The 16,501-nt window shown below is 29.1% G+C and overlaps 2 protein-coding genes across 3 annotated transcripts; both read right to left on the minus strand.

Moving 5' to 3' along the window:
* Positions 1 to 7,826: 7,826 nt before the first annotated feature.
* On the minus strand, positions 7,827 to 13,847 carry LOC126654775 (pentatricopeptide repeat-containing protein At4g19191, mitochondrial-like). 2 transcript variants are annotated; one of them, XM_056103874.1, is made up of 3 exons: positions 13,689 to 13,847; positions 12,537 to 13,564; positions 7,827 to 8,081 (listed from the first exon to the last, which is right to left on the minus strand). In XM_056103874.1, exons 1-2 carry the CDS (start codon positions 13,715 to 13,717, stop codon positions 12,547 to 12,549), a joined length of 1,047 nt encoding a protein of 348 aa, XP_055959849.1. In that variant the 5' UTR covers positions 13,718 to 13,847; the 3' UTR covers positions 7,827 to 8,081; positions 12,537 to 12,546. The 2 variants fall into 2 exon arrangements, with proteins under 2 accessions (XP_055959849.1, XP_050204710.1); XM_050348753.2 differs by lacking the exon at positions 7,827 to 8,081 and having other exon boundaries at positions 12,179 to 13,564.
* Positions 13,748 to 14,526, minus strand: LOC126656778 (pentatricopeptide repeat-containing protein At4g19191, mitochondrial-like). Its single transcript, XM_050351396.1, has 2 exons — positions 13,885 to 14,526; positions 13,748 to 13,774 (listed from the first exon to the last, which is right to left on the minus strand). Exons 1-2 carry the CDS (start codon positions 14,524 to 14,526, stop codon positions 13,748 to 13,750), a joined length of 669 nt encoding a protein of 222 aa, XP_050207353.1.
* Between the last annotated feature and the right edge of the window lie 1,975 nt (positions 14,527 to 16,501).

Raw genomic sequence — 16,501 nt, forward strand, 5'->3', positions numbered from 1 at the left:
GCGATTACAGTTAGTATTATTATGACAAACGAAGCTAATCTAATTTTTTTTATTTTAAATGTTGTAATGGATGCCTTCAACAATAAATTTTTGCTTTGTAATATTATCAGTTTGATAGCACATGACTACTTTAATTTATTTGAGATGCATAAATATTATTTTAATTACTATAGAAAATTTCATGAGGTAGCATATGACTATTTTAGTTTATTTAATTGGTTGGGGTGTTTCTCTCCGGTCATAAAATTTTATATACTGGCTAAGCAATTATCTTTTAATTAATAGAATTTTTTATTTCTTAAAAAAATATTTTATATGTTTATGTTACATTTTATATCCATTGAACTCGTCAATAAAGTATAAACTCATAATTAGGTTTCAAAATTATATTCTTTGATTAACTGTTTCCTAATCTTTAATTTTATTCTTTCCGATTCATAAATATATTATTTATATGTCTTATTCCCAATGTAATAATTTATTTTTTTGACAAAATAAAAATTAATTTCATATGAAACAAAAAATTATGAAATTACATTTTTATATGAATGAATGTCTTCTAATTTAACATTTTTAACACTAACATGTGATCTTACTGATAAATCAGAGTATTGCAGACAAACTTGGATTGCTCGTACATTATTCAAAAAGTTTCAAAACAAGTCTAACGAGTGTCTTATATGCACGATAATCTATTTTTTTACGATATTAATTTATTTATATTTTTAAATTTAAATAGATATTATTCTAATTAGATGAATTTCATATATAAAAAATTAAAAATATTAAATATCATAATCTTTTTAATTATTATTTTTATTGTCTATTAGATTCAAATTCATTCAAAAACTTGCAAAAAAAATATTATTAGTATATTTGGTGTTGTATTTTTTATAAAATCAATAAATTTTATATATTATAAAAAATATAGAGAGTTAAAGAGAGAAACGCTAACATTTAATTGGAGTAGTTTTTCCTTTTTCATACGAAGAATTTAATTATGACCGCGTTGGACGAATCTTCGGATTAGGATCGAATTTAACGAATCAAGGATCAGAAAGAAAAAATTGAAATTCAGAGACTAGTTCATCAAAATACATGTATTGTTTAGTCCCAAAGCGTATGTGAGTTGGTAATGCGCTCTTCTAACTTAAGTGAGATCGCAGGTTCAAACCGTACTTGTGTATGCATCTGTTTAAAATTTGAGGCTAGAGTTTTACCTCCCGCAAGGAACCTACCCGATTCGAGTGGAAATCAGTCTGAATATGAAAGGTTTAAATATGTCGTCTTATAGTTGGAGTCCGTTCAAAACACCGTGTATCAAAAGAGAACGAACAAATGATTAACGCGCCCTATAAACTTATGACAGAGGGTCATTTAATCCAATTTTTACTTTTTTGAGCAACTAACCTCAAAACTCTTCATTTTTGGATCAAATTATCCCATAATTATATTTTAAAAACGCGTGAAATTCAAACCAAAGGCGAAGGATGCAAAAAAGAAATGAGACAGTTCTCTAATTGTTGCGATAAAATTATCTTAAATCTATTTTTAGGTATAAAAATATAAATTATGGGGTAATTTGACCAAAAAATGAAGTGTTTTGGGGTTGGTTGTTCAAAAAAAACTAGATTAAATGTCTATGTGTCACAAGTTCAGGGGGCACGTTGACCCTTTGTTCAAAAAAGAAGGCGTATAATTTAGGTCCTCAAACTGAGTTTAATTCTAACAATTTTTTCATAAATGAAAATTATTTTTTAATATTTTTGTTAGTTAACGGAGCGTGACTGCACGCGAAAGACAGATATCCAAAGAAGGACTCATTTCAACCATAAATAAAAATTTAGGGATCAGAAAGAGAAAAATTGAAAATCAAGAACGACTAACTATAATAAACATATAATTAAGGGATTCAATTACAAGTTTATCCTAAAATAAACAATCATCTCTAAATTTTTACTATAAACATTGGACACCAAATGTAAGTCAGACAAGCATTATGCCAAATATGTTGGTTGAACCAAACTAAACTAGTGATTACTAACTTTAACTTATGAAGTGATTAGAATAATATGATATAGATTGCCAGCGTCGTAAATTATGAGTGTTTAAATCAGTATTTTAATAATCAGATCGAACTAGCAGTTCAACTGTAAACCGAGGGCTACTTAAGTTTGGTTCTTCTTAAGAATAAAATATATATAGTCCAGCCTTATTGAATCGTAAAACTGTATGAACCTGTGAATTATTGAGTCAGTGAACTAAAAAACTGACCCGTTTTTGTTAATTTGACAATAAATTATTGCAAAATATAACATAAGGTTCTGTATTATTTTTTCCGTCTCTAGGCGGTTTTGTTTTTTTACTTGATCCTATATTTTTCAAAACAATTTTTAAATTTTCTTTTTAATAAAAATGCAGAAATGTGAGGGAACAAGTAAGATTGTTTTGAAAGTACAAAACTAAGTAAAAAAACAAAAGGATTTTATAAATTTTGAAAATATAGAGACAAAGAAAAAAATAAAAATGCTTAGCAACAAAACAAAAAAAAATTAAAATAACAGAAATTTTAAAATATGTTAAGCCATAAATTAGTTATCTTTCTTTGTTTAAATTAGAAAAATTTATGGTTAAACTTCAAACGTGTAATTTAAGAGCTGCCCAATGCATGCAATGTTATCATAGAAATGGAAGTAATTAATCAATTTTAATTCAAAAGGAGAAGCCTAGACAGCTATATGTACGTAGATGCATGCAGTTATTGAGAAAGAGCTGAAAATGTTACTTGACGATAAAGTTATGTCCTAGGGTGGTTGAAATTTGTATTAGCACTAGCATAATCCGAAATTTAGACTTTCTCGATAATTAATAATCCTATCAAAACACAACACTAATGAATTATAATTCAAATAGTATAAACACTCGATAATAACTTGTCAAAATCGTAAATTAATTTTCTTTTATAAACGATTTCTCTTTCTCAATTATGTAAAAAAAAAAATCCTATCAAAACATTCTCACATGATATCTTCATTATAATGGTTTGTATGTAAATTTTAAACTTTCTATACCATAAAAATAGGGTTTTACTATTCGCCGTCCAAAATTACTACCCACCGCACTGAAAATTATCATTTTACCCTTTGAATAAAAAAATTTCTTAACAAAAAAAATGCATTCTCTCAAATAGATTTGAATAACCGATTAAAATGACGAACAACGCTCATGATTCGTCGAGAAACGAATATCCACCATCCGAAACTAGCGTACCCGGATAATTTTTCTATTTTACGTCGTTTTTAATTTTTTTTAATAAGTTTTAGTGGGCCATCGCCCTATGATGGCTCATGGCCCATAAGGCCATCACCATTTTATTGCGATGGCTTTATGGGCCATCGCCATCCTAAAGCGATGGCCCATATCATGGAGATAGCCCAAAAGGGCTATCTCCATGATTTGCTCCCTTTGGGCAATCGACATTTTTTTGCGATAGCCCAAAGGGATAATTGTCCCTGGGGGACGATTTCATCCCTGAGGGTCAATATTTATTTTTTTTAATTTTTTTAATTTAAATAAATAAATAAATTTAATTAATTAAATAAATAATTAAATATGTTTTAATTGATTTTTATTAGTTAGAGATTAATTATATTAAATTCTATTAGTCTTAGTATAAGTTTAGGATGTGCGTTTAATTATAAATTTTATTATTTGTATTTTATTAGACTAAATTAAATTGGTTAATTGTTTAGTTAATTAAATTTTAATTTTTAGTGTTTGTAATTAGAGTTTAGATTAGACGATGGCCCTTAAAAAAATAAAAAAAAATTATAAAATATTAAAACTGTTAAAAACAAAAATAAAATAATTACTGGAGGTCCCCGTATAGATCGGCTCCGGTTATCGTCGGGATTTTAGGTTGAGTTTGAGAGGTTTTTGAGTTGAGAGGATGTTTGTTTTTTTGTTTTTCAATTGAAAATAGGTTAGGGGTATTATAGTCAAAAGTTGGGCGGTGGGTAGTAATTTTGGGCGGTAAATAGTAGTCCACTAAAAGTATTACTCCTTCCGCTCCATTTAAAAAGTCGCATATACATTTTTAGAATATTCCATTTAGGAAGTTTTATTTCTATTTTTGGAATATTTTTTTAATAAAGTGTTTTTATCTTTTTTTAAAGCTTAATGTTTTAAACATACCCGACCTTTTAGCCCATTTCAATCCTATCCCGACGTTGAAAACTAGTCAATTTTACCTTATTTCACATTTTTTCGTTTCAATTATACCCTTAAGCATTAAATCGACCTCTTTAATGGGTAAAATTGACCAGTTTTCATCGTCATGATAGGATTGAATTTTCTTTGGTTTCTTTAATTAATGACTTTTCTTTGGTTAATTTTTTTTAATGAATATAAAATTTTATAAAAGCCACAAAAAGTGGCAACACGAAACTTTTAGTTATCGCACAATAAGTGGCACACTAGAGGCTTATGCTAAAAGAAACATGCCAAAAATCAATCGTTCGGATACAAAATACAGAATGCACTTCTAAAAAAATCCATACCTGAATAATTGAAACTCTTATTACAGCATTTGTAAATGAAAGTAGATCGCATAAAACAACTAAAAATGATTAACTCCTTGATCAATTGTTTATTACTGAAAACTCTTCTATTTCGGCAGTTCCATAACTCCCAAACTACCAGACACCATAAAATTTCTCATATAGAGGTGGCCATGGACCGGTTCAGCCCGTGAACCGGCCCGGTCAAACCCGACATGAAACAGGTCAAACTCGGAAACGGACTAAAACCGGCCCGGAACCGTACAAAAGGCGGTTCTGGGCCGGTTCCAGATTTGTTGTAATGTGAACCGGCGGTTTCGGGTCGGAACCGGCGATTTAAGAGTCGAACCCGTTGATAAAAAATATATATTATATATTTAAAATACATATCATATCTTTATCATATAATATATTTATTTTTAGAATAAAATATATGTTATATTTGTTTTAGTTAAATCTTTGGTTAATATTTTATTTTTTTTAAATTTTATTTTATTTTTTTATAATACTATCTCCGTGAGTTATTTTATTATTAAATTACATTCTTTAGTAATTAAATTTTAATTTTATTTTTAATTGTTTTTCTAAACCGTCCTAAACCGGCACCGGAACCGTCCGATTTCGAACCGTCATGGAACTGTCTCCTAGGCGGTTGCAGGCCGGTTCCATTTTTTCTTGAACCGTGATCCGGCGGTTTCGAACTGGAACCGCCGGGTTATAAACCGTGATCACCTCTATTCTCATTGCTTCCAATACGGTCCTCTCGGGACAATGTCCTGCCATTAAAACATGAAATCCTCAAAAGAAAACGGTAAAACCCAAGCTATATATATCCAACTTCTGCAGCAGACCACACCGAACATTCCTTTGGTAGTAATAACATTTTTTTTTTACTAAATCAGGATAGAATCGAAGGACAGAATAAGCGGCGGCCACTCTGAATTTCAATTACCAATTGTCTTCGGTATCATTATGTTTAATGTGTCGTTCCATTTCATTCTTCAGTCAGCAGTAACTTTTTTCATTTTGTGATTATTATTTAAATAGAGAGAAGAAGTTCGAGTCTATTGTCTATACATTTAACATAATATTCTTATAAATAGACAAAGCATGTAAGAAACAAAAAATAAAACAACCTATATATTGTCTCTAAGATATGGCATTATTGTACTAAAAATTTAGAAGATTGATAAAATTGGCAAAATAAATATTTTATGGTGGATATATTATCATTTTTTTAAATCTAAGGGACCGATTGGTTCGCCTAAAAATAAAATGAGAATGAGAATGATTCTCATTATTCGTGTTTGTTTTGTCAAATTGTAATAAGAAATAGGAATGTGATTACTCATTCAATGAAAAAATCAATTGTTTCCCCCCTACCCTGTGAGAGTGAGCTTTTGAAAATGGGAATCAAAATTTAACAAAATATTTGAATAACAAATAATAAATATATAATTATTATAAAAACTATTTTAAAAAATTTGTTTTAAAAGATATACTTAGAATAATAAAAAAATATTTTTTAATATTCTTTTAGAAAATAATTTTTTAAAATTTGTTAATATTTTTTTACAATTTTTTAAAATATATTTTTTTATTTTTTAACTTTTTCAAAAATAATGAATATTTTGTAAAAATATTTTTTTTAATTTTTGTTTTAAAAATTATTTTTTATATAAAAAATAAATTTTCTATGTAAAAAAATATTTTTAATAAATAAAATATACTTTTTTATTAAATTTTACCCATTCTCATTATTAAATTAATTTTGAACCAAACAACAAATGAAAACAATCATTCTCATTCCCATTCTTTCTTATTCCAATTCCAATTACAATTTCCATTTTCAATCTTAAACCAAATAGCCCCTAATATTAATAGCATATTTTCAAAAAAAATAAAATTCTAACGTTGTTTTTTTTTTTGAGGAACTAACGTTGTTTTTAGATCCGCTTCTATACATATAAATCTAAGCAAAAGTAGCATACCATATTATTCCTGTCTACGATTCTTGCCTTTTACTTCTTCAATTTTGTTTTTATTTAATCATCAATTTGGAATAGATTATGTAAATCTCAATAGCTATGAAGAATTTAGCTAAAAATAGCAATAACTTCTTTTTTTAGTTTGTACACAACTGAAACTACTTTTACATATTTAAGGCCAAATGTTGTAAAAAGGCCAAACCTTTTATAAAAGTTTCAAAAAAGTCCTGATTTTTCAATTTTGTCGATTTTGACCAAAAACTGATTATTTGCTTTTACAAAAATGACTTTTCAATTTTGTCGATTTTGGCCAAAAATGGATTATTTGGTTTCACAAAAATCCTGACCTTTTAATATTTGACATGCCACATAGGCGTCACATAAGCTCCATATAGGCAAATTGAAATCAAATTGAGAGTTGGCCACAATTGAAACCAAATAATTTGTTTTTGGCCAAAATCGACAAAATTAAAAAGTCAGAATTTTTGTGAAACTTTTATAAAAGGTTTGACTTTTTTAAGACATTTGGCCCATATTTAACCATAAAGAAGGAAATCTTAAAAAGTAAAGAAAAACCGTAGCCATGATTAGTCTTTCTTGAAGGAGTAATATTGACATCGACAATGAGCCAATTTTCTTGCATATATGGTTGCCCAAGGGTAATGGTTTCTATTGGAAGAATATTCATTTGCATAAATTTAAATACAAAATTAAAAAATAATTATATTTTAATGTGTATGTATTTAATATGTTGTTAGTTTAATTTTAATAAATTTTAATAAATTATCCATATAATATTTATATAATTTTAGTATAACTTTAATATATTTATGAAATCTAAATATATTTTGATATGCATATATTAGTTTGATTTTAGTATATTACTGATATAATACTAATGTATTTTTAATAAACTTTTGGTTCGGATAATATGCCACAAACTTATTACATAGTATTAGAGTGTATAGATATTTATAAAATATTATATGTGTATATCTATTATTATACTTCTAGTATATTATTAGATTTTTTTTCAAATAGATATTGATACACTGTTAGTGTAACTTTATTATATTTTTGATTTATATTATTAAATACAATATATAAATATATAGTCTAGTTGATTTTATAATTTAATTTTCGAAGTAGATGTTAGTAATATTTTATAACTAATTCTACTACTTATTATGTATGCTGAATATAATATTTCCCTTTTGACAAATAAATACAATCCAACCCCCCCCCCCCCCCCCCTAAAAAAAATATATAGGAAGATAGTCATTTTGATGTATAGAAAAAAAGAAGCGAAATAGTATACTAATTCCACGTCCTCGCGTTTAGAAAAGTTTTCGATATTCTTAATCGCTCTTTTTTTGGTGTGGGGCTTGGCCTACCCTTCAGCTCTGATACCACTTGTCACAGCGTTAAGTTCTTCAAGCCCAACTAAAGTAAAAATTACCTCAATTGACAGCCAAAATTTGTATATATCTTCCTAGCTCGCAAATATTTTTGAACTTAGTTTTGTGTATCACAACTGTAAATTCATGACAAACGAAAACCGAGTTAGAAAATGGAGAATAAAATTTGATTAGTTTTGTATATTCTTTTTACAAAAATAACTATTAAAAATGAAATCAGCAACCTTAAAAATCTTAGAAACAACCATTATTTGCTATTAAAAATTGTAAAAAGTGGTGATTCTACAAGGGCAGCAATATTTTTTAAGTTTTTGTGCAAATTTAGCGGCGAGGGAATTGTACTAAAAAGTCAAAGTGATGTGCGGCTCTTTATAAAATTTGGTGGTTATCCGAGACCGGTATACTGGTAAAGTGGTATATATAATAGGAGAAATTGTTAGGTAGACTCAATCTACCATGTCATCCATGGATTAAAACTATCACATTATGACACGTCATTAAAATAATGGCATTATCGTAATTTTGTTTATTACTTTTTACACTTTTAAATAGTAATATTACGATAATGCCATTATTTTAATAACGTATCAGAATGTGATAGACTAGTCCATAAATGACGTGATAAATTGAGTCTACCTAAAAATCTCTCACATAATAGAACAAAATTAGCGGGATGTTTGCCTAATTAGACAAATTAAAGAATATTTGTAAATAATCATTTTATGGTATAATACATAACTTCTTCTTTTTACAATGGTCCTAGTTCAAACTGTAAAAGCCTCAAAATGTTCATAGATGAACGGAATATTAATGCAGTCCATCAGGCCATTTTTTTTCATTAATTACCTACTATAAAGGACATATTGTACATATCATAATATGAAGAATTGTCATTTAAATAAACTAGTGTCAGTTTATGCGAGGCGCCGTCTTAGTCTTTCCTGACCAGGATCGCGACTTCGCTTTCATGGGCGAGCTTGTAGACTATAAAATTTTAAATCATTGCCTTTCTTATTTACTTTAAACTACCTTCTAAATTTGCATTAAAAATGAAAAAGTCCGCGGACTGGCGGTCGTTCCTAGGTCTAGTAAACTACTTATGATGTCAGGGAGCTTAAATACTGCTGAAAATCAGGATTCAAGAGGAAAAAAGTCGTGGGTAAATTCAATTTCATATGCTAAGTTTAGGTGTTTCCCACATGACTCGTCAAATAATGATAATTATATTATTATGGATTAGGATAATTATATAATATTATATTTAATTATAATAATTATTTTTATAATTATAAATTATATTTAAGTATAGAATATTAAATAAAAATTAAAATGGTAGTTAATTAAGAAAATTTTATCTTATTAGAAGTAGCTTGTCCTAGTTAGAATTTTAGATAATTTAATAATAATTTAATTTATAATAATTAAATATTTAAAATAGTTTATTTTAATTTTAAACAATTATTTTAACATAATATTATAAATAATTTATTCTAATTAATACAATTCTAAATAACTATTTGAATAAATTTAAATTAATAATTACATTTTATAAAGAATAATTTTTCTTTTGAAAAGAAGTCTAATAATGAATTTGCATTTGACATTATTTATTGTCAAGTCACAAACTTAAATAATTAAAAAATTATACATTTTAATAACAAATTTGAAACACTAAATGTGTTTGTATAGATAATAAAGTTGATATTTAGCTCTCTTGTATTATTAAAGTAGTAGTAATAGGACATGATATCGATTTTTTTAGATAGCAATATTCCACTTCTAAAAATTAGGGCATGACCAAGAATTAAATTGATAAATTTCATAATAATTCTATTCTAAATAGGATTCTAATCATACTATATTAAATAGATAAAGTACATTCATTTCTAAATTAGAATTCTAATCATACTATATCTAACTAGTACTCTAATTATAATCTATATTTAATAATAAATTAAATTAATAAATTAATCAATTACCATAAGAGCTTTATGTAGTAATAAATTGAAAAGAATTATTCGGTAAATTTGATTGTCCCCCCTATCTGTGTTTTTATATATAATAAGTATAGAGCAAATTATCAACTTCCACATATATTATAATTGACACTTTAATCTCTCATTTTTAAATATCAAACGATATTATCTCTCATTTATATTTGGCTTAATTACTTAAAAACCATCCACCTTGTAACTTTTTTTCATTTATACCATGACCTAGGAAAATTTTCATTTATACCCTATTTTTGATTTTTATGTTTCATTTGTACCCCAAAATTAAAAAATTTGATAATTTAATTAATTTAAGGATGAAAATATTAAAAACCAGATATATAAATGATTAATATTAAAGTTTTATCAGAATATAGGTTAAAATTGAAGGACTAATTTAAACTCCTTTTCGAAAGAAAATAGGTCAATTTAACTCGTTAGGGTAGAGATGAAACATAAAAATCGAAAATAGGATACAACTGAAAATTTTCCTAAGTCATGGTATAAATGAAAAAAAATTACAAGGTGTGTGGTTTTTAAGTAATTAGGCCTTTATATTTCCGTCAATAGTTTAGTCTCTCTGTCTATTTTTAGTGTTAGTTAACTGAATCAAAGGATTTTGAGGTAAATAGACATAAGAGACGAAATTGTTGACAGAAACAAAAATGGATGACCAATATCGTTTTTTTGAAATTAATTTTGTTTAAGTTAGTCCTTTACTCGGTTGACTAAAAGCAAAACTAAATTGTTGACGGAAACAAAAATGAGAGAGATTATACTATTTGATTTTCAAATATAAAAGACCGAAATATAAATTATAACGTATATGGAAGACCTCATTTTGCTCCAGATAAATACAGAACACCTTCAATCCAATCAAGGTGATACTGCAAATAATTGATTAGAAACAAGGTGATTCCAAAATTTTACTTTGTATTTCAATTTGATACAAAACTTCCAATTCGTATTAAAATGATACCAAAATTTTACTTTTTATTTGAAGCGATATACCTCGTCATTTTTTGATCATAGAATTAGTTGCCATGTTGGTCGCAATATCGGTCACCATTTCAGACGCCAGTTGACGTTTCATGTTCCGTTAGCAACATATTCTTTAATGGGTGTTTGGTTCAACTTTTTAGTGGAGTTTTTACCTTTTACTTTTCAAAAAGCTCCACTAAAGTGTTTGATGAGAATTTTCTAAAAAATTTTTGGAGCTTTTTGAACCTCCAACAGCTGCTTTTTGAAAAGCTCCATTTTGGAGATTTTTGCCAACAACTGATAACTTTCAATATTTTTAATTACTTAGACAAAACTACCCCTATTAGGATATCTTGTTTTTTAATAGGCTTAATTACTTAAAAACCACCCATCTTGTAACTTTTTTTCATTTATACCATGACCTAGGAAAATTTTCAATTGTACCCTATTTTCAATTTTTATGTTTTATTTGTACCCCAAAATTAAAAAAATTGATAGTTTAATTAATTCAAGGATGAAAATATTAAAAAAAAGATATATAAATAATTAATATTAACGTTTTATCAGAATATAGGTTAAAAATGAAGGACTAATTTAAACTCTTTTTCAAAAGAAAATAGGTCAATTAGACTCATTGGGGTAAAGATGAAACATAAAAATCGAATATATGGTACAATTGAAAATTTTCCTAGATCATGGTATAAATGAAAAAAAGTTACAAGGTGGGTGGTTTTTAAGTAATTAGGCCTTTTTAATATATATATATATATATATATATATATATATATATATATATATATTTATTTAAATTATTTTTAAATACTCTAATCATTTTTTTAATTATCTAATATTATTTATTTATATTAACAAAACTATAACTTAATTATTATTTTAAATACAAAAAACAATATCTAAATAAGTTTGAACTAAACGTTCCTTCTTATAAAAAAAATAATTTTTAACATTTTTATTGAATATTATATAATATAATATATTTATAAATTAATAAATAAAAATAAAAATAAAAATTATGTCTTACGGTCATTTTATATATAAACAGCAACAACTAATCAAACCTCATAAAACACGTATGGTTTATTAGCTACCAGCTACCAGGCAACAGCTAACAGCTATCAGGTATAAGAAACAGTTGAACCAAATAGGCGCTTAGAATATATTGCCACCGATGACTGCATCAACTTATTTTAATCTAAATTTTTTTGAAGTATTTTGACTATAAATAAAACTTGAAATTATGATACCACTTTAATATAAATTGAAGTTTTAGTATCAAACTAAACTAGAAGTTAAAAGTTTAGTACCACTGACTCTGTGATCCCGTTGAATTATAGAAAATTATACAACACAACCGTTGCACCATGTCACTCGTGCAAACACTAATAGTGTGTTAGCCATATGGAAAATTGAATGATAAAAAAAAAGTAATAATTAAAAAAATATCCTATCGCAAATGCTCATTGACTTGTTGTAAAAATGACATGACGCAACGGTTGTATGAGATAAACACTCACATACCAAATAACTAACCTCTAACTCCATTATATTGTGAAGAGAAATTTTTCTTTTTGTAACACTCACCTTGGAAGAGCTAACTGATGCTTTCTAACACATGCTCCAGAGTAGAATCTAACTGCTGTGATGTCTCGTCATCCTTTGATTGCAAAACCAGACAGTCCAAAATATCATATATAAGCTCCCCATTATAATGACCTCTGTCTTCAACAGTAAATGCATGAGTTTTCCCATTTATTTCTAGTAAGCTTTGTCCTGGAGACTTTATCACCCTTTTATTTTTCATCATTGTTCTTATCCTTGCAACTCCATTCCATCTTCCGGCGGATGCATATATGTTTGCCAAAGCCACATATGGATACGACACATGTGGCTCCATTTCTATAACTCGATGAGCTGCATATTCACCAATCTGAACATTTTGGTATATCTTGCAGGAACTGAGCAATGAGCTCCAAATGGCAGCATCGGGTTTGATAGGCATTGCTTGAACAAACTCAAACGCCTCTTTAATCTTTCCTTTACGTCCGAGGAGATCTACCATGCAGGAATAATGATCTAATCCTGGGTTTATTTTGTAGATTTCAGTCATCATATTGAAGCACTCCCATCCTTTCTCAAGAAAACCGCCATGAGTACAAGCTTGAAGTACGGAAAGGAACGTAATGTGATTTGGCTTCAGTCCGGAGTACACCATTTGGTTAAAAAGATCTAAAGACACTTCAAATAGTCCACCAAGAGCACATCCAGCAATCATGGTTGTCCAAGTGACAACGGTTCTATCAGGCATAGTAGTGAAGATATACCACGCATCATCTATGTTTCCACATTTTGCATACATGTCTATCAACGCATTGCAAATAATAGCGTTATGCTTTAAACAATTAGAATCTGCATAGGCATCAATCCACTTTCCAATTTCAAGAACTCCGGTTTGGCCACAACCTGAAATCACAGACAGTACAGTAATCAAATCAGGTTTCTCACCGGCTGCTCCCATAGCATTAAACAGTTTCAACGCTTCCTCCATATTTCCTTTCTCAGCATAACCACTGATTATTGCAGTCCATGTAACACAGCTTCTGTCGCTTACGCTGTCAAATAAACATCTAGCAGAGTAAATATCACCACATTTGGAATACATAGATATAAGAGTATTTGCCACTTGAACATCTAAATCACAGCCTAATTTAATCCCATGAGAATGAACTTGCATACCTTGAAAAACTGCCTCCGGCTGTACACATGAAGAAAGCAAGCTAACAATCGAACTAATGTCAGGACAAAATCCATCCCACAGCATCCTTTGGTAAGAATTTAAAGCATCAAAACTTTTCTCATGATAAGCATAACCACCAATTAGAGAATTCCATGAGACTAAACTCCTTAATCCCACTCTAATTCCATTAAAAACCGATTCAGCCATCGCCAAATCGCCACATTTAGCATACAAAGATATCCAAGTATTAGAAACAGAAACCTCACTGTCTATCCCACTACGAACCCCATACGAATGAACCCCTTTAGCTAACTCCAATTCCCTAACAGCCAATATCGCTCGACTCACTCCCATAACCGTAACTGAATCTGGCAAAATCCCATCAAACCTCATCTCGCGAAACATCCAAAACACTCTATCCGAAAACCCCAGTTGAGAAAAACCCAAAAGCATCACATTCCAAGCAGCAACATCTCTCTCAGGCATTTTAACAAACACCTTGTATGCTAACTCCACCTGATGACATTTCATGTACATGTCAACCAGAGCTGTCTGGACAAAGACATTGAAGTGAAAGGGTGATTTTATGACATGGGTATGGATGATCTTAGAGTGTCCGAGACTGGAGAGCTTCGCACAGGCTTTGGATAGGAAAGGAAAGGTCAAGTTGTTGGGTTGTAACCCTAATTGTTTCAACTCGCGAAACAGGGTTAGGGCTTTTTGGGGGTTGTCTTGATTTACAGCTTGTCGGATTTGGGAGTTAAATGTGTTAATATTGATGGTTATTGAAAGATTTGAAAATTGGTTATGGCGAGAGCAGAGTGAAGATCTAACCATTTCATAGTGTTGGTTAAAATTTGGCGGGAGCAAACGTTTTAAGTTTCACTTCATCAATGTTCAATGTCTTTGTCCAAACAACTGACAAGACAACGCCCAAAAGTTTTAGGTAAATCTAGTTTACTACACGTAACTATAGGAATCTATGAAATATGTTAATAAATAGTTTTGCCTCACTTGGTTCACAAGTTTATAATTCCCGGGAGTTGGTGTGGAAGAAATTAATTTTTTTATTAATCGGTTCACTTAATAAATTTTCGGAAAGTTACATTCTATTTTTAATTAATTTAAATTTAAAGATAATATTATCTTTGATAATTAACTTAACTAATTAAATATATAAATATAACTGTATTTTAATTAATTTACTAGGGAAGTAGAATTTATCGAAATTTTATTAGGAAAGTTATTTCATTAATCAAAGGGAAGTCGACCCCTCAACTTTTCGCGAAATAGATTGAAAAATGTGAACCAACTAAAAAAAAATGCTATCTTCCGGAAAATTAGATTTTTTTAGTGAATTTACCCCAACCAAGTGAAGCCAAAAAATGTTTGTATGTGCTTCAATTATATGATAAAAGAAGGTTCATTTTTTCTTTTTGAAAAATAAAAGAAACCTAATATTAAAGAGGATCATAGACCAATACATCGCAAACAAAAAGAAGAGGATTAGAAATTCAAACCCCTAAATGAGGCTGAGAGTTAACAGTTTGAGCTAGAGCATGAGCTACTTGGTTCACTGATCGACAAACAATAGAAAAAGTACAATGAAGAATATCCTTTGGCAAGAATTTCATGGTCTTCGATAATCATTCTAAAAGCAGAATTAGCAGTAGTTTGACTATGAAGTGCATAAATAAACAGTTCTGAATTAGACTTGGAATTCTAAGCTGCAAGAGATTTGATCCACGAAAGAGCCTCCCCAAGCCATAGCTTCTGCCACTAGAGGTCCCAACAAACCCATGAACTTACCATTTGATGCAACACCATTACCAGTAAAATCATGATTAATAATGCCAAAACGGGTAATATCTTATGCAGCAAAAAGGGAAGCATCAACGTTACATTTAAGTTGATACCAATTCGAAGCAACCCAGCTTGTGATATGCTACAAGCTAAGACTACTGCCATATGTAGGAGTAGAAACTTGAGCCTCACGCCATCGACTAAGCATATGCCCCATATCCGAAACAATTTGATTATTAGTAGATCGCGTCTGGAAACCAAATTGTTCCTATTCATCCATATGCCGTATAAAGAACTACAACTAAAGTAAGAACATCTGTACTATGACCTTGCGCCAACCTACTCCACCATTCCACAAAACTCAAAGACCCCGAGCAAAAATTGCCTACTACAAAGAGACTCCAGATTGGTTGAAAGAGAGTTCATCTGATTAAAGCATGAAAAGTATTATCCAAAACATTGTGAAAAACCGGACAAGAACATGATATATCCACTCCTTTAACAAGGTAGGAAGACAATTATAATAAAAGTATACATGAACGTTCTACATCATGAATACCGTAAAAAATGGTTTAGCCATAAGAAAAAATAGAATACATCAAGAGATGATAAATTCCATGTTGAGGCATTATGAATCGTCGTTTAATTTATGGGGTGAAGCTTTACTATCTACATGCCATATTATGAACATTATTCCTTTAAAGAAAATTGGTATTTCTCCATATGAGATTTGGAAAGACCGAGCAAGCGCCAAATATCGGTTATTTTAGAGTATTAAGGCTGTGTAGCCTATTATAGGAACATGGATCCTAAAAGGAATAAGTTGGGTCCTTGTGGAATCAAAAGTGCTTTTGTAGGATATGCATCCAATATTAAGACATATAGACTTTTAAATTTGGAGTCTAATGTCATTATTGAATCTCGAGATATGGCGTTTTTTTTATCATCTTATCACGAAGGATAAGGATATGCATCACGAGGATTTTTTGTTATCTTTTGAGAACTAAAT

This window comes from Mercurialis annua, linkage group LG7, assembly GCF_937616625.2.
Source record: "Mercurialis annua linkage group LG7, ddMerAnnu1.2, whole genome shotgun sequence".
NCBI classification, from domain to species: Eukaryota; Viridiplantae; Streptophyta; class Magnoliopsida; order Malpighiales; family Euphorbiaceae; genus Mercurialis; species Mercurialis annua.